This window comes from Anarrhichthys ocellatus, unplaced genomic scaffold, assembly GCF_004355925.1.
Source record: "Anarrhichthys ocellatus isolate YVR2014 unplaced genomic scaffold, GSC_Weel_1.0 scaffold6, whole genome shotgun sequence".
NCBI classification, from domain to species: Eukaryota; Metazoa; Chordata; class Actinopteri; order Perciformes; family Anarhichadidae; genus Anarrhichthys; species Anarrhichthys ocellatus.
The window spans coordinates 55,080-74,160 of NW_022280036.1; the positions used below are offsets into that span (position 1 = coordinate 55,080).

General features: G+C 44.7%; 1 protein-coding gene across 5 annotated transcripts in view; it reads right to left on the bottom strand.

Annotated features, from left to right (window-relative positions):
* The window catches only part of LOC116382869 (ADAMTS-like protein 3), a 213,537-nt gene that overhangs the window by 33,335 nt on the left and 161,121 nt on the right, over positions 1-19,081 (bottom strand). For all 5 annotated transcript variants that reach the window (XM_031846271.1, XM_031846272.1, XM_031846274.1 and 2 more), the window contains exons 16-21: positions 9,932-10,227; positions 9,714-9,843; positions 7,189-7,399; positions 6,894-7,073; positions 4,878-5,031; positions 244-975 (exon numbers count right to left, since the gene is read on the bottom strand). In XM_031846271.1, the coding sequence (XP_031702131.1) occupies positions 244-975; positions 4,878-5,031; positions 6,894-7,073; positions 7,189-7,399; positions 9,714-9,843; positions 9,932-10,227 (1,703 nt within the window). The remainder of the gene's footprint in view (positions 1-243; positions 976-4,877; positions 5,032-6,893; positions 7,074-7,188; positions 7,400-9,713; positions 9,844-9,931; positions 10,228-19,081) is intronic.

Consider the following 19,081-nt stretch of genomic DNA (forward strand, 5'->3'; position numbering starts at 1 on the left):
ATATATGTATATATATATATATAGGGGACCTGTATATATATATATATATATATAGGGGACCTGTATATATACGTATACACACTAAATATAAGTTGGTATTATGGTGAATCACTTACAAACAAGCTTAATAAATAATGTAACCGATGACATAAAGACACACATTGAAAGGAGAATAAGAAGAGTATCTCAAGCTTCAAAGTTAAACACACGCTGCACGGCAGAGGCAGCTGGGGTTATAATTACCTTTAGCTTGCTTTAGCTCGCTTCCTGTAGTTCTGGTCCAGAGCTGGGCAGCAGACATGTGGGTCAGCAGTGAGGAGATGAGTTGTGAGGCCTGCTCCTGTTGGATCTCACCTCTATCAGCCTTCAGGGTGATATTAATCAGTCTCTCCTCCACCTGTGGCTGCAGCAAGGCCTCCTGGACACCAGGGGGCAGCAAAGACACACTAACTCCAAGCCATATCAGCTCCATGCCTGAGTGGTGCCTATGGCAACTCGGCAGCATGTCCTCCCATTTGGGAGGACTGGCAGTAGACAGTCTGCCAGTTGATTTGCTGTCACTACCTATAAGCTGGAGGGTGAAGATGTCTGAGGCGGGTCCAGCGACACACTTGTACACCCCGATGTCCTCTGCAGCCAGAAATTGGATCTTCAGAGAGCCGAATTTGGTGATGCCCAGGTGTTTGGAGCTGGGGAGGGGGCGTCCGTCTTTCAGCCATCGGATGTAGGCTTTGGGGAACCTTCTGATAGGGCATTTGATGACTAGGGAGGTGTTGGGTAGGAGGTAAGCATGGCCACCAACAGTCAGGTGGAGGCGCTTCTCCTTGCGAGTTTGGATGTAGATTTTGTGCAAATCCATGAGCAGTGGACACTGTTTAACCCCCTCCTCATAGCCTCTGGCCTTTGGTGGACGTCTCACTGTCTGTCTAACTTGGTTCTTCAACAGAACCTTCTGGTTTTCTTTGGGTCTCGTCTCTGTTGTAGGTAATAGGAAAGTGAGAGGTTAATGTTTTTAATGCAGACAACAATTTTACAAATTAATGGATGGATCTGTAATTTTTAATAAGACAGAAGTTAATAAAAGTTGAAAGAGAGGGATCATTGGAAAAAGAAATTCAACTGTTCCAACAATAAAATGACTTACTTGAGTTTTTTAGTTACCCGACAGTGTGCTTAAAATTTGTTGAACTATGGTTTGAAAAATGGGAGAGCAATTCAAGGCCATAGCTATTATTACTGGATGGATAGGCCTGCTTAAAAAATGAGTGGAGAAACATAGTAAATGCAGATACTTCCATACAGGGCACAAGAGCAGAGTGAATGGTCTGATAAGTATGAAAATGATGGCCTTCCAAGCCACCAGATTTGATCCCAACTCAACATCTACATCGGAGACTTTTAAGCAAGGTGTAAACACACTGTCCACCACCGTCATTAAAAGCTAAATGAGGGAATCTATGCCAAGGAACACTGAAGCTGTTCGGAAAGCTTGCAGTAGACCTTACAAAAACTGCGGTAACACTGTTTTTTTTCCATGCAACATTTGTGATCGGATGCGCCAGCTCTGAACTCAGCTGTGTTCGCATATGTGTGTTCACACTTGACACTTCAAAGCAACCTGTCTGATCTGATAGTGATCAGATATATTTTGTGGTCTGCAAATATGTTTGCTATTTACTATTCCTCCCTGCAGTATTAAAAGACTTATTCAATTGAAAAATAGCCGCTAAAAAAGCTCCGCTAATTTGGTGATAAACACGTGAAAATGTGTTGGAAATGTTGGGTCTTCATCAGCAGTTACTCAACACAACTTAGACAGCTGGTCTCAGCTGTGCCCAAGCCTCGTTTTTCCTCCTCTCTTTCTTTTGCTCTTGCACGGGAGAGGACCTACCATGTAGGGGGAAGATGATGCGAGACCTACGTTTGATGAATCATCCATATTGTTCCCACATGCTGACACTTTATGTTCCAACTAACAAAGGTTCTGCCCTCAATTTGCAGAAGCATAATGGGCCAATTAGGACATGGCTACTTGAATAAGTGCAGAGCCCACAGTATATAAGGCAACACACATCACTGCTGAACATCTCTTAAGCACATGGCGTTTGGCCTATACTGACAGCCTGAGGGAGTAGCTGCTTCGAGGACTTCGTCAGAGCCCATCATGTCCTGGCCTCATCACCTGGCCGATATTCATGACAGCTGCTTCAAGTAACCTGACCCGCTGCTGTCATTTGGAACCCTTTCAAAAAATATGTGGCAGGTGATTGGATGAACTCTCTGTCAATACAATTTGTACCGAAGCGAGTCGGGAGACGAGCAAAACATCTTTTCCATCAAGAAATCCCTCAGCGTCTTTGATTTTCCTTCAATGAATAAATACTCTCCAGATATACAGAACTAATGCAATTGAAACATCTACGCTAACTTCTTCTGGAACAGTGAAGTCACTCAAATAATGCCATATTGTCAATAATAAATAACAAAAATAAGACAACAGAACTGTCTGTAATGTTTATGTAAAGTATTTCTGATTCTGCAATGCTCCATCAAGACCTGTTGATAATTCCTGAGCTGGGCTGTAGCGTATGCTCATTTATACACGGCCGGCACAAAAGATTCACTAAATGCACATGTGAACGTACATTTTAGTGGGACTCAAGCACTTCAACCATATGCTTTAAAATCTGTATTGTCAAGTCTATGATCGGGTGTGGTCACATATACGCAGCGATAGCTACTTTGGCACGGTCTGAATGAGCAGTGGGAGGCTCCCTGAACTCTGTGAAGACAAGAACTCACTGTCCAGTCCATTTGTTTATGTTCCGCTAATAGACCCATTCTGGTGATGCTGTCAGAAATTAAATGTTTGAAGTGCATTCACAGATATACTCCACTTATGGACCAAAGCTGTGGATAACGTCAGGGCTAACTAACCACTTCAATTTAATCAGATGCTGGCAAGAAAGCCTTGGGAGTTATTTAATTTAGTTGAAGAAGACTAAACCCAACACATTCAGTCGCCATCATTCTGAGCACAGCTGCCCTTTACACCCTAGAGACCAATCTCTGGTGGCGTGTGCTGTGCACAAAAGTACATCATATTATTACAGTACAGTAGAAAGCAGAGGGTATTGAGAATTATACCGATTTCTTATTTCCCTGGTATAGCATAATACCTTAATACTGCCCACCAAGCCTTTGTAGAGGAGATTTATTAACTTATTTTTCATGACTGTCATTGCATCCCGTCACTGCAATGCAGTGACTGTAACCAAAAATAAATGCCTTTGAGCGTACACCCCTTATGCGCTTCAGTTACCACCCACTCTCTGAAGGCTAATCATTTCATGAAACCGCATGTGGCTTTTAGCACTGATCTTTGTGAATTGGACTTTTTTTCAATGATTATTTTAAACATAGAGAGGGACCAATTTTACCCAAATTTCTGCATAATACATAATTAAATATTTGCAAATCGCGAACGAGCCCGAGACACTATTTGTATGGTTTAACCTTTTATGAATTCGCCCCAAGTATAAAGAAAAGCAGAAAATTCTTCAATTCCACCTCAGGTACGCCTTTCAAATGTCTTTTTACAGGTCTTGAAGTCAATGATTTTTTTCAAATGGGTTCTTAGTTAGATGCCTGAAATAAGGTCTGCTTAAGAGGTTGTTTTTCAACATTAAATAAGTCTGCAAATACTGTATACTCAACTACTAAACATCATCTCGCCGAAAACTAGTCCGCCTTCAGTTAAATAGCGGTGACGTGAAGTAATGCAACTGTGGTGTAGTGCATTTATAGCCTAAAGTTAGCTTTTTACTTCTGCTGATTGCATTCATGTTTAAAATAATAAAAATCATGTTCATTTGTGAAGATTATCTTGCTGAACAAAACATGTAAGTATCACAAACTTAACATAACTGCTCTAACAAAAAGTAATAACAGGCGTGCTTAAGTGTTCCAGACTCTCCAAATAATAAGTGACTGGTAGCTCTGTAGACTTGCTAAGCTAATCATTGACTGAAATAACTGACAGCATGCCGTTTCAGGATAAGTGCACAGTCAGCACAAATGGTATGCAAAAATGGCGGTAAAGTCATGTTGTGTTTTGAGAGTGAAGGGTAATGGATTGGCCCCTTAGGGGCCGATAACACAGAGACACGTCACAACAGGTGCTGCCGCTTCAAAAACGCCTGTTGGCAAAGCGAGTTAGGCAAAACAGCCGATGAACCTGTGGAGCAGGGGTGCATGCGCAACCAGGCGATCAAACGTAAATAACGGGGAACAAATTGATTTAATGCAGACATCGAGCTCTTGCTGTGTTGCTCTGTTATTGAACGAGGAGAAGGGGAAGAAATATATAGTTCATCATCATTAAAAATTACAAATATCAATGTCCTCTCTTACCACATCTACCGGCATTAAAACAGGAAGTCAGTGGTAAAATAATAAAGCCCGCCTTTTGCTTGATTTGTTTGGCTGCCTCAAGTGTGACATTGATTAGTGAAGCGACTCTACGCCTGGCGCTGAAAAGTTGAAAATATTGAAACTTTCAAGCACGTCTAAAAACTGCCTGAAAACCGCGGCGCAAGAGAGGATCGAACGGCAGGAAAACAATTCGCGACGCGTCTCGGTTGTATCGGCCCCTGAAGCTTCTTTTGTGAAGAAAGAAACAGATTGACACATTGGAGGACATGATACTTGATTATGGGGTCAGATCAGTCTCAATATTAATTAATGCACATATATAAATTACTCACTTCACAAAAAATATTTCATTACATATAAACTAAAAGTAATTAATATTTCTGTGTGCAGTCATTAATATTAAAGGTATAACAAAATGTGTATGTGGTTGTGTGTGTTCTTACTGGGACAGGCCATCATGCGGCATGTTCGTACGAGTGGTGGGGGGGGCAACCCTGAGCACAGTTCCCTGGCCAGCGTCACCTGGTTGCCCATGGCTGTCCACTGGCGACACAGTGGCTCCCTACGCTGGATCCCCAAACCACAGGACAAGGAGCACTACAGATTGAAATAGAGTAGATTGAACAGTACAGGAATGTTTGTGACAAACATAATTCCACGGGTTTGACATATTCTACATGTCAGATCAAAGTTAATAAACTTCTGAAATCTCTGTAAAGTATCTTTTCACTTTGAAAACTGAAATGTCACGCCTGTATAAATCATTATCAATTAGTACTCTCTGTGTTTTCATTAAAGTCATCCAGGTGATGTTGATATTCAACATGAGATGACACCAAATATAAAATCAATACTAATGTCAATTTTTTCAGGTCCATATTTTTGTATTTTCAGGATGCTAGTTTTAAAAGCATTGTTCCAGAAAGTGGTCGGGCAAGTGAGTTCATTTCTGTAACGAGCAAGCTAGCTGCCAACACACTAGTCAGCCAACACAATAGCTCTGAAAGTTAGTTGGCTTGCTGACTGTTAGTTGGAGAATAGTTAGCTGGCCCATTTCTAATACTGCTAAACTATCTTCCATAACTCAATGCTCAAGTCTCTCAATAAGCATTTATGGCATTGGTTGGCCTCAAATAGTGAAATGTGAGATATGAAATTCTGAGATACAATCTACAATTGATATTAGATGTTGAAACCTTCATATTTTGTAGAAGTCAATGGTTAGCATACAAAAATTCAACACCCAATAAAATTTACTAGCATGTCCAAGACGTTCTCACTCCTAACTTGTCAACTACTGCCACTCTTCCAGTGGCCCTACGCTTCAGACTATGATTCTCTAGGTACCCCTTTAGCGACAGTTTTGCACTTGTCAGGTAGGACCACAGACTGTATATAGGAATTAGACCCAGCGGGTTTGAAGCCTCGACTTCGGCATTGCTATTGGCACTATCTTGGATGTGGACCGTCCATATCTTGTCCTTTTTGCAAATAGTGAACGGAAGTGACCATATTTGGATGGCCTGTCAAACACAAGGTAGCCACGCCCAAAAGCATATCCTGCTTTATTGCCTACTTCACTCTAAATGGGACTATTGTTTACATTTTCTTTTAGACTTCCATACAACTTATTTTTGCAACCAGAGGAGTCACCCCATAGTAGCCAGTAGAGAGAATGCAATTTTAAGGCACTTTCTAAAATTGCGAGGTTGCCGCCTGGGTATGACATTTCTGTTACCACTGGTTGTAAAATTAATTTCGGTGTTAACAGGAAAAGTGATGTACATGTCTCTTTTCAAAATAAAAGTCCAACCTAGGTTTACTTAATTTTTTTGTTTACTTTCGTAACAAAACTAATTAGTTAGGTTGTGGCAACAAAACTTGGGCGTTAAGTATGTAAGTTGCATAACAAAAGTAAAGTAAAAGAAGTCAGCATTGACGTGGTTTCACCCAGGATACAAACAGTGATGAAAGTTCTACGTTTGTTTCTTCTACATCCATGATTTTCATGCCAGAAGTTCCACTTTCACTTCAGGTCTCTATAAGTAAACAGTCCATTCAAGAGATGTATTTTGAGCAGTGTGTATTCATATGGGTATATGGGCTGAGCAGGATTATATAAACGTGGATGGCGTAACACAGTTCAGGGCTCTCTGGCTCTTCTTTCCCTCAGATTTCAGCATTGTCGAGGCATTTTGCTATTGGTTAATGCCACCAATTAGCCTACCTAAGTTCCCTAGTCACAGAAAACTTTGGCTGTGATTCCACTGAAAATAACAGATTTAGCTAATTTAGCTGTTACTTTTATAAATGAAGACTTGCTTGGGCCTTAGTTCAAAGTGAATGTTTCTCTGGAAATATTGAATATTATAATATATTGAAAACAGCAACTTTTTTTCAAGCTTGCAACCCTCCAGCTTTCCTTCATTTCTTTCATTCCTCCGCTTGCTGGAGCTCACCTTTCCCCATTCTCCTCCTGACAAATAGGGCAGACAGTCAATGTTGCTGCAACCCTTGTTAGTGGCAGGTTTGCCCTCCCAGCAAGCCCTGTCTCCAAGCCTTCTATGGGCCCCTGTGGACAGGAGCTGCTGACAGTAGACCTTCCGCACTTGGACACCCCCACCACAGGACTGGGAGCACTGGACAAAGGAAGCAGACAATGAACATGGAGGTATGAATGGAGGAGTTTTATCAGATTTCTTATTACACACATAATAAAATGCTTAAGCACATACACACAAACAAAGTCCACACCTGTTGCCAAGGCTCTGTCTCCCAGGCTGGAGGACAGTCCACCTGGTTGCAGGGTTGCAGGATGGCAGGCTTGAATTCCCTGCACTCGTCCTCTGACACAGTCAGAATATCCTGCTGGTCAACGGACAACAGACGCATGCAAAACACACTCCTGGTTTGGATGCCAACACCGCAGGATGCAGAGCAGCTGGTCCATGCTGTCACCTCCCATCTGCAAGAGATAAGAGGTCAGACACAAAATACTGCTAAATATTAGGATGGACTATGGAAGTGGAGACTTTTTTCCATTTCGCCCATTACATCTCTTCCTTGTGTCTTGTCATTTCCCACCCACCCTGTGCAGAAGAGATCAAATGTATAGTACTGAGGATAGAGGAATCAGGGCAACATGAATCTGAAAATGAAGCATTGTTACTCAGTCAGTCCATCATCATTTTTAAGTAGCATTAATCACTCATGATACACAGCTGTAACAGAACATTCAAGATTGTTTCATGTCATTAATGTCGCATTTTAGTTATTTTCTCGCACAAAACATTATGTGAAATGTGAAAATATAAGGTGAAAATTATAAATATTGTCACTTGAATCTTGACTATGGATGTCATAACACTGCATTAGCAGGCAAGCAAAAATCATACTGCAGCTAAAATATCATCTCTGTAAAAATAAAAAAGCCGAATCCTGTGGGAATGTTGTTTTATTAAAATTGGATCATATTATGCATGTTAAAGATAGTCATTAGCACTGGTGCACTATAAAATAATTACGTAAAAAAGAGCATTTCTTCAATTCTGTGCAAACAGGTGACACAGACATCAGCCAACAAGCTTGTGGTCATCTATAACTGTATTTGGATCAGGTGTAGTTTGGTGCATTTTCTATTATTAAAAATAACACATTTAAAGAATTGGGCAAACTGTTCCTCCAGGTATGAAAAGTGAAGCCAAAGTTTCTAAAACCTGCTTTCTCTCTACTGACCAGCAGGGGCCGACTCCTCTGGTTGCAAAAAGAAGTCTGATTGTATAGAAGTCAATGAGAAAATGACTCTACTTCTCACTTGATTTATTACCTCAGTAAACATTGTAAACATGAGTTTATGGGCTCAATCGTGAGTTTTAAGTCTTTTTCAATACAGCATGATGATATTAAGTAAATGATGGTACCATTCAGCATGCAAAATACCCAGTGGCAATCATGGATGCAAGCCAAGGCAATTAGGCTGTACACACTTTGCACACACACCACAAATTTGCTATTGAGGCTTTCAGGGGGTCTAAAGTGTCAATGACATTGTCAGTCTGTTTCGCACACTGGTCTCATTTAGGGTAGAAATGACAACAAAGCAGCGTATGCTTTAATGCGTGGCTACCTTGTCATTGATAAGTCGCTAACGCGGCGCTAACCATGGCACTGTGTAGGCCACATTTACATAGCCGTGAACTTGATAATAGGTGTTGCCCGTGTTTACAACTTATAACTTTGACCCTTTCACACTCAAAGTGAAAGTGCTGGAGCACAGGAATGTTTCAAAGAACCACAGTGGTAAATGTTAATTTGTGGCTAACCAAAACAAGCATCCCAAATAATATCACAGTTAATGTGAATTCATGATTTACCTTAGAGTTAACTTGTAACTTCACTATCTGGCTCCCAAAAAACAGTGGGTGACGGCATGACGGCTGTGTCCATTTCTTTTACACAGTGGTGTGTTACGCACAGTTAATTGGCCAGGAAACTCAAGGGATCAAACCGCCAATCTTCTGATTGAAGAGCCCACTCTACCACTGAGCCACACTCACGAGAGGTATACGTATTTCTAAGCAAATTTGCGCGCAAGGGGCAATGTCAATGCTGCAAAATAAATGTAGTCTTGGATTGTGCTCCAGAGTTATAAGCAGCGGGATCGTCTTTGTGTTCTTCCAAGGAGAGTGAGGATGATCATGAACATGTTTGTTTTGCTCACACGTATTGCTGTACAATAGCACAGGTATTATTTATCACATTAAACTCTTCTGGCCTGACAGAAAGCAATTGTTTTGCAACGCGATCGCTACAATTAAAGTAAAATGTGATATATATTTTCTAGTCATGCAATAATCTTGCATGTAATTAGCTTTTCTACCTGGTTGTCTTTCCAAAAAATGTGGATGGATGGAGGGATATAAGAAGTCCTGGAGGCAAACTTCTCCTGCATGCTATAGGCGCTAAGTGGAGAGCAGGGCCGTCCTTCAATCAGAGGATCGGCGGTTCGATCCCCGGCTCCGATAGACACTTAACCCCAAAATTGCTCCCGTAGCTGTGCCTACGGTGTAGAAATGTGATAGAATCTGAAGTGTAAGTCCCTTTGGATAAAAGCGTCTGCTAAATGACTGTAATGTAATGCTCACAGATTTTTAACATTGACGTGCCGGCATAATGGTGCTATATCAACATAATCAATTTAAATGGCCATTTGACAGTGGCAATTAGTCTGGTTTTACTTGAAAATGTTTTATGTGGCTTGTAACCTTGTGGTTTCTTACCTTGGGGGGCATGGCTCTGGGTAACAGATGCGGATCATTACTGGGGGCTTGCTGGATGAATCACACAGAGAGTCTTCCACTTCCTCACCCTGCTTCCTGTTAACACACCTCACAACTGCTGTCTGCTTCCCTAGGCAGAGAACACAGACAAGAATCAGATGGACATGGACAAAAGTTCAGAGCATTTCAATGGCCAACATGCATTTCAGAAACCTCACCAGCAGCACATGTGGCTGAGCAAACAGTGAAGCTCCTGTAGTCCCAGCTGTACAGTTCCTTTGTCTGCATGTTAAGGGACTCATGCTCCTGGAGGCCTGAAGAGATGCCTGGAACTTTGGTACATGGCCCATGGTTGCATGGCCTCTCCAGATGTGGTCTTTCTTCACCACACTCCTCCTCTGGAAGGTCCACCTCCGTCTTGGTGAATGAGAGTAGCACCTGGCACTTCACCTCCCGATTTTGCCTGCCAGGCCCACAGGTGTTGCTGCAGGCTGACCAGGGCCCGGGTACAAATCTAAACACAGGGGTGTAAAACATTCTGTATACAGAAAGGGCCGCAGCATTTAAATGTTTAAATTAGTTTTTGTATTTGGTAGCCAAACAGCACTTGCAATCAGCTGGAATTACAGTGAGATTTACAGTAATCAGTAATACAGATTAAATTGACAGAATGCACAAGATGGACAGAAAACAATGGCTAACAGACTACACCGGACTCTAGCAAAACCGTTAAGTCCCACCTGCTAGCAATTGAAAAAAGTGTTTTTAGTGGTATGAGTAATTTAAAAATGAACATAGTTCTAGATTGATGCATGACATAAAAAACCTTGGTTGCTGCTGATATTTACCATTAAGCATCCATTGCTACCAACTATGTCATACCAACTTGACAGGAAGGGGGCTAAATAATGCTGCAGTGATTTTGTAAGGGGAAAAACCGGCATGGCCGTATTCACAGGGGTACCTTAACCTCTCTCCTCAAGATATCTGAATGAAAAAGGTGTTCTATGGGTACAAACAAGCTCACTTTATGCTAATCCCATGCAGTTTGGGGCGAAACCCTGCTGTTGTTTGCATGCAAACCATTTTTGGAATAGGCGAAAACAACAAATTTATACATTTGTTGTCTTCGCCTATTCCAATTGCATTAATTGGGTATGACTGGAAAGCTGAGACTCCAGTTGATTCACTGAGCCCAATTGTATTCATGTGTGTTCAACGCTGTCCCATAGTAGCCATTTCATTGTAGTGAGACATTTCTTAAAACTTGACCTCCCTGTATGAAATTACCTGTTGTGACCTGGAGGATGAACAGCCTCATGAAACTGTCCTCTGAAACTGACATTTAGAGGACGTATGGCTTTCCTAGGTATATTGGCAATACTGGTTTCACGATCAGGCTTTGCCTTCTGTGTTCTGTATGTCTTTCTGGAGCTCCTCTCTCCTCACCTGTTCTAGCCACTATTTAAACCCCTGCCTCTCAGTCACTCACTGCCAGATCATTGTGTTCTACCCACCCGTTTGGCTTGTCCTGTTCCCGGTTTCCCCGTCTGCCTGCCTTGTCTTGTTCCTGCTGGACTTTCCCCCTCGTCTCTTGTCTTATGCTTGGACTCCTTGTTGTGTTATAAACAATGTTGACGAAGTTGTTGGTGTCTTAATGTGGGATTTTCGTGGGATTTATGAACATTTGTAACAATTCTTGAGTGAAAATTTATTTTTAAATTTAAGTGTCACAAATGTTACTATTTCTGAGACATTGATTAACATGTCCATTATATACCTCCATCATAATGTTCTAAGCACTTATTAGTTTGAATAGGCCCCACAAAACACAATGTTTACTACAAATTTAAGACTAGAAACTTGACACACAGCGCTGAGCTACATCTCAAATTAATCTTCAGGTTCCTAGCTTTCAGATGATGTATACTTTTACATGCAATTTTATGGGGCTTACTATAATGTATATGTTTCTCTGATAAAAACAGTCTCTTCAATTCAAGTTAAGCAGCATGCTCCAAGCTTTTCGGAGCCACCAGTCAAATGTTCAGGGGTGTGTGTTTGATATACTCTTTGATATTCGGACATGCACGTTATTAACGCTGGGTTTGTGGCATTGGGGGTAACTACCAGAGCTGAGCTTCATAAGCTCATCAAATGAATGTGCCTTGCATAAGATTTGCTTGGCTGCATGGGATAACAAATGTGCCGGGACCTGCCGAAGGTGTGTGTGTAAGGTGTTTGAGGTGTGTGTGAGCTATGAGAGCTAATGGATCCCAGGGAGGCTATCAGAGCTGACCAGGCCCAGAGCAGCAGGCAATAATCACATGCTTATCATCAGCAGCGAAAACAGAGGAAATGTAGACGGACAGACTCACATAGCCCTGGCTAAGCTGTGTCTTTGTCTGTGTGTCTGTGTGTGCGTGTATATGAGGTGTGAAAGAATTGAGCACACTAACGCACAGTACCTTCAACGCTACACGCTACACGCTGTACGTTTACACACATGGTAGCTTTGGCTACCATGTGTGTAAACGTACATTGAAACACACTTGAAGTATATTTGATAGCTGTGCGTATAGGTGGGCATGGTAAGCTACATTTGGTGCACTGCAGTAAATACCTACAAATATATGTTGCTCTCCCAGTTGGTGAGCATAAAGGGAGGCAGCACTGACTATTTATATTGATAAATGGTAAATGGACTCGAAGCACTTTAACACTACATGTCATCATTCATCCATTCACACACATTCATACACTGATGGCAGGGGCTACCATAAAAGGGGCCACCTGCCCATCAGGACTCTAACTAACATTCAACCCATGCCTACCGCCTACGGGAGCAATTTGGGGTTAAGTGTCTCGCCCAAGGACACATCGACATGGATTAGCGGAGCTAGTCTAGGGGATCGAACCGCTGATCCTCTGATTAGAGGATAACCATGATCAAAATTAACATACTGCTTTTGTCCAACCTCTACAACCTGGATAATAATAATAATAATAATAATAATAACTTTATTTATATAGCATCTTTGAAAACATCCATCCATCCATCCATTTTCCTCCGCTTATCGGGTCGGGTCGCGGTGGCAGCAGGCCAAGCAGGCTGACCCAGACTTCCCTCTCACCGGCAACATGTTCCAGCTCATTCTGGGGGATCCCGAGGTGTTCCCAGGCCAGCTGGGAGATGTAATCTCTCCAGCGTGTTCTGGGTCTCCCTCGGGGTCTCTTCCCAGTTGGACGTGCCTGGAAAACCTCCAGTGGGAGGCGTCCAGGAGGCATCCTAATTAGATGCCCGAACCACCTCAGCTGACTCCTTTCGACGAGAAGGAGTAGCGGCTCGACTCCAAGCTCCCTCCTGATGACCGAGCTCCTTACCCTATCTCTAAGGCTGAGCCCGGCCACCCTACGGAGGAAACTCATTTCGGCCGCTTGTAGCCGCGACCTTGTCCTTTCGGTCACGACCCAGAGTTCGTGACCATAGGTGAGGGTAGGAACGTAGACCGAGTGGTAAATTGAGAGCTTTGCCTTCCGGCTCAGCTCCCTCTTCACCAAGACGGCCCGGTGCAGCGCCTGCTTTACTGCTGCAGCCGCACCGATCCGCCTGTCGATCTCCCGCTCCATCTTACCCTCACTCGTGAACAAGACCCCGAGATACTTGAACTCCTTCGCTTGAGGTAGGCACTCCGTCCCCACCTGGAGGGAGCAATCCACCGGTTTCCGACAGAGAACCATGGCCTCAGATTTGGAGGTGATAACTCTCATCCCGCCGCTTCACACTCTGCTGCAAACCGCCCCAGTGAATGCTGGAGGTCATGATCCGAGGAGGCTAACAGGACCACATCATCTGCAAATAGCAGAGAGGCGATCCCGAGACCCCCGAGACTGACGTTCTCCGCCCCCAGGCTGCGCCTAGATATCCTGTCCATGAAAATCACGAACAGGACCGGTGACAAAGGGCAGCCCTGGCGGAGGCCAACACCCACCGGGAACGTGTCTGACTTATTGCCGAGAATGCGGACACAGCTCCTACTGCAGTCGTACAGAGACCGGATCGCCCGTTGTAACGGGTCCGGCACCCCATACTCCCGCAGCACCCCCCACAAGAACCCCCGAGGGACCCGGTCGAAAGCCTTCTCCAAGTCCACAAAGCACATGTAGACTGGTTGGGCAAACTCCCAGAACCCCTCCAGTAGTCTTGCGAGGGTAAAGAGCTGGTCCACTGTTCCACGGCCGGGACGGAATCCGCACTGCTCCTCTTGAATCTGAGGTTCGACAAGCGGTCGGAGCCTCCTTTCCAGCACCCTGGCATAACCATTCCCCAGGAGGCTGAGTAGTGTGATACCCTGGTAATTCGAGCACACTCTCCGGTCCCCCTTTTTGAAGATGGGAACCACCACCCCGGTCTGCCATTCCATGGGCACTGATCCCGACCCCCATGCGACATTGAAGAGGCATGTCAGCCAGGACAGCCCAACTATGTCCAGCGCCTTCAGCATCTCAGGGCGGATCTCATCCAACCCCGGCGCCTTGCCACCAAGGAGCTTTTTAACTACCTCAGCGAGCTCTGCCAGGGATATGGGTGAGCCTCCCCCTAGGTCCTCAGGCGCTGCCTCCTCTGCAGAGGACATGTTGGTCGGGTTTAGGAGTTCCTCAAAGTGCTCTTTCCACCGCCCGACGATGTCCTCCGTCCGGGTTAGCAGTCCCCCCCCCCCTGCTGAGAACAGCCTGGGGTAAGCCCTGCTTTCCCTTCCTGAGCCGTCGGATGGTTTGCCAGAACCTCCTTGAGGCCAACCGAAAGTCCTCCATGGCCTCCCCGAACTCCTCCCATGCCCGAGTTTTAGCATTCGCGACCACCGCAGCTGCAGCCCTTCTGGCCTGCCGGTACCTGTCAGCTGCTTCAGGAGACCCCTGGGCCAACCAGGCCTTGAAGGTCTCCTTCCTCAGCTTGACGGCTTCCCTCACCTCCGGTGTCCACCACCAGGTTCTCGGGTTGCCGCCACGACAGGCACCGATGACCTTCCGGCCACAGCTCCTAGCGGCCGCAATAGAGGCTTTGAACATGGTCCACTCGGATTCCGTGTCCCCAACCTCCCTCGGGATGTGTGAGAAGTTCTTCCGGAGGTGGGAGTTAAAGACCTCCTGGACAGGGTCCTCCGTCAGACGTTCCCAGTTCACCCTCACTACACGTTTGGGTTTGCCGGGTCTTTCCAACCGGTTCCCCTGCCATCTGATCCAACTCACCACCAGGTGGTGATCAGTTGACAGTTCTGCTCCTCTCTTCACCCGAGTGTCCAAGACATACAGCCGCAGATCAAATGATACGATTACAAAGTCGATCATTGATCTCCGGCCTAAGGTGTTCTGGTACCAGGTACACTTATGAGCCACCTTATGTTCGAACATAGTGTTCGTTATGGCCAAACCGTGGCAAGCACAGAAGTCCAATAACGAAACACCATTCGGGTTTAGATCGGGCAAGCCGTTCCTCCCAATCACCCCCCGCCAGGTTTCTCCGTCATCGCCCACGTGAGCGTTGAAGTCCCCCAGGAGAACTATGGAGTCGGTAGGCGGCGCCCTTTCCAGGACCCCTCCCACCGACTCCAAGAAGGCCGGATACTCCGAACTGCTGTTTGGTGCATAAGCACAAACCACAGTCAGAGCCTTGCTCCCCGCAACCCGTAGGGGCATAGAGGCGACCCTCTCGCTCTCCGGGGAGAACTCCAACACAGCGGCGCTCAGCCGGGGGCTTGTGAGTATCCCCACTCCCTCCCGGCGCCTCTCACCCTGGGCAACTCCGGAAAAGGACAAAGTCCAACCCCTCTCCAGGAGCTTGGTTCCAGAGCCAACGCTGTGTGTGGAGGTGAGTCCAACTATTTCTAGCTGGTATCGCTCCACCTCCTGCACCAGCTCCGGCTCTTTCCCCGCTAGCGAGGTGACGTTCCACGTCCTTAGAGCTAGTCTATGCCGCCGGCGATCGGCATCCCCGGGCCTCCCGCCTGACCCACCGCCCGGTCTGCATAGCACCTGACCCCGATGCTTGTACCTGCGGGTGGTGGGTCCACAGGGTGGCTGCTCCATGGTGTTTATTCGGGCTGAGCCCGACCGGGCCCCATGGGCAAAGGCCCGGCCACCAGACGCTCGCCTACGAGCTCCCCTCCTGGGTCTGGCGACTGGAGGGTGCCCCGGTTTCCCTGGTCCGGGCGAGGTGGCTGTAGTCCGTGGGCTAACTATCATAGGGGTTGTTTTGAACCGCTCTTAGTCTGGGCTCTCCCCTGAAACCTGTTTGCCTTGGGAGACCCTACCAGGGGCTAATGCCCCGGACAACATAGCTCCCAGGATCACTGAGCCACTCAAACTCCTCCACCACGATAAGGTGGCGATTCGCGGAGGAGTCTAAGAAATTAATGAAATAAAATAATCGATTAAAAAAAAAAAAAAAGTATATATACACATACATACATACATACATACATACATACATACACACACATATATACATATACAGTTGCAATCAAAATGTTTCAACCCCCACTGCAAATCAGGTCCATCCGCAAAATCTACAAACCCCCAGCCGCTCCCAAAAAACAACCAAAACAAGGACAACCCAAATAGCTCAGCACAACCAATGCTACAAGCGGTCTCCCCAAATCCAACACAAAGTGCCACCACCAATGAACACCACAGTCCCAAAACCACTCAATCCCCCCATGACAAGCACCTCCAGTACCCGGCAGAGCCCCCCTCCACTGCCACGACCTGATGCAAACGCGACGCACAGCCAGACACCAGGCCCCGACAGCGCCCCCAAGGAATCTCAGCCCACCCCGGGGCTAATGGGATAAGATCCCCCAGGAACGCTGCCAGAACCCGGCGCCTGGCCACGACCCACGCCCGCACCAGGCCACAACAGCAAAAGTTTCAGTAGATGATTTCTGTTAGTTTTGTATCCAGGTGTCTTGCTATCTGTTATCTCGTGCACTGTTTCTTTCTTCGTAAGACAGAGACACAGAGAGGCCTTGACTAACAGAGATCCTTTGTCTGAAATACTTTTACTTCCTTTATGACGAATTATCTGAAGTTGTAAAGGCGTAAACCTTTGCATGCATATATGATGTGTGAGGGTAAAAAATGTCTATTCTAGTCATTTTAACAATGTCACAGTGGCCTCAAAGGAAGCATCTGCTGTGTGTTTAAACGGTTTATTGTAAGGCAAACTGTGAACAAAGGGATTTGCAAACAGGAGATAAAGCGCCTTCCTGACTGTCTTAAATGAAGTATACTAAGGCTCGAAGGATGACCTGTTTTTATTTGTGTTCTCCTTTGTGTATTCTTGTTAGCTAAGCAGATAACAGGAAGCTGTCTGAGCATAAATGTCCATGCATTGTGAATGTTTAGGCAGACCACTCTTACAGATCACTGCAATGTGTCTGTGAGACTGTTCTCTTTGCTTGCAAGCAAATAAATTGACTTTATAAACTTTGATCGTTCATCAAGACTCTGTTTATTTTACATTGATTGAAAACCTTCACTTTCTTCTCCCGACTAGTCATAAGAAATATTCCACAACAAACTTGGCGTTTGTCGGCAGGATTCGCTGACCGTCCATCAGGCTCCAGGGGGACCGTCCAGAGAACAGGCATTTCCAGGTTCAATAACTGACGTTTCCTGTCTCAATACCTCCTTAGACAAGAGAAGAGAGAGCCGGCGGAAACCGAGGAGTTTCTGATTGACGGCATGCGAATCCAACGACAAAGAATTAATTTCTACAATATCGGGTAAGAATGTTAAAATTCCAATTGTAAAAGTAATTGTAAAATTATACTAAGATCGTATAATTTAACAGACACAGATGAATGATCAAGTAGTCATTATTATTTAGGTAATAATAAATAAATTGACTTTACAAACCTTGATCGTTCATCAAGACTCTGTTTACTTTATATTGATTGAAAACCTTCACTTTCTTCTCCCAACTAGTCATAAGAAATATTCCACAACACCTCACATAAAAGCCAGTCTGTAAAAATGTGTTTTAAGAAGTGATTTAAAAGAGATTACTGATTCTGCGAGTCTTATCTCCTCAGGCAGCTCGTTCGAAAGCCGAGGGACCCTAATGGAAAAGGCACGGTCACCTTTAGTTTTCAGCCTCGACTTTGGAACAGCCAGAAGGGCCCCACCCCAGGATCTTAGGCTGTGAGCTGACTTATAGCATTTCCTCTATGTTGGGGCCAGACCCATACGTACTTTAAAAGTGGTCAGTAAAATCTTAAAATCGATTCTAAAATGTACAGGGAGCCAGTGGAGAGAGGCCAGGATTGGGGTGATGTGAAGTCGTCTTTTAGAACTAGTGAGAATCCGAGCTGCTGCATTCTGAACTAGTTGGAGGCGAGAGAGTGACTTTTGGTTGATGCCAGAAAGAAGGGAGTTACAGTAATCAAGTCTTGAAAGATGAATGCATGAATTACTTTTTCCAGGTCAGGTTGAGAGAGCATTCCTTTGATTTTGGCGATGGTTCTAATTTGTAGAAAACAGGACTAGAGAACTTTTGTGACTTGTGGTTTGAAGCTTAAATCTGAATAAAAAACAGTGGACTTTATGTTAATGACCAGGGGGCCAAGGCCATTTTTAATGGGAGTGATAGGGTTTGGGGGACTAAATATTATGATTTCTGATTTTGAGTTATTGAGTTGAAGAAAATGAAGAAAACTGTGCCATCCGACAGTTGATATCATTAAGACAGTCTAAAACAGCAGCTAGGCTTCTGGGGTCATCAGGTCTCAAGGGAAGGTATATCTGTGTGTCGTCTGCGTAGCAATGAAAAGAAACATTGTGACGTTGGATGATATATGACCAAGTGGGAGCATGTATATGGAAAATAAAATTGGACATAAAATTGAACCTTGCGGTACACCACAGGTAATGTGAGATGTAGAGAATGAGAAATTACCTATGGTGACCGAGTGGGTTCTTTCTAAAATGTAAGAATAAAACCAACTAAGTGTAGTGTCCTTGATGCCAACCCAGGTTTTAAGACAGTTGATTCAAATATCATGGTCTGTTGTGTCAAAGGCTGTACTTAGGTCTAAAATAATTAAAATGGAGCTTTCCCCTCTGTCGGCTGCTAAAAGGAGATCATTGGATACCTTGAGGAGGACGGTTTCTCTGCTATGCTAAAGCTCTAAAACCTGACTGAAACTTCTCAAAAACGTTATGACACATAAAAGCTAAAAGCTGGGTTGAGACCACTTTCTCTAAAACTTTTGATAGAAACGGAAGTTTAGAAATGGGTCTAAAGTTGCTAAGTACAGAGGAATCAAGATTGGGTTTCTTTAAAAGAGGGTGGACCACAGCATGTTTAA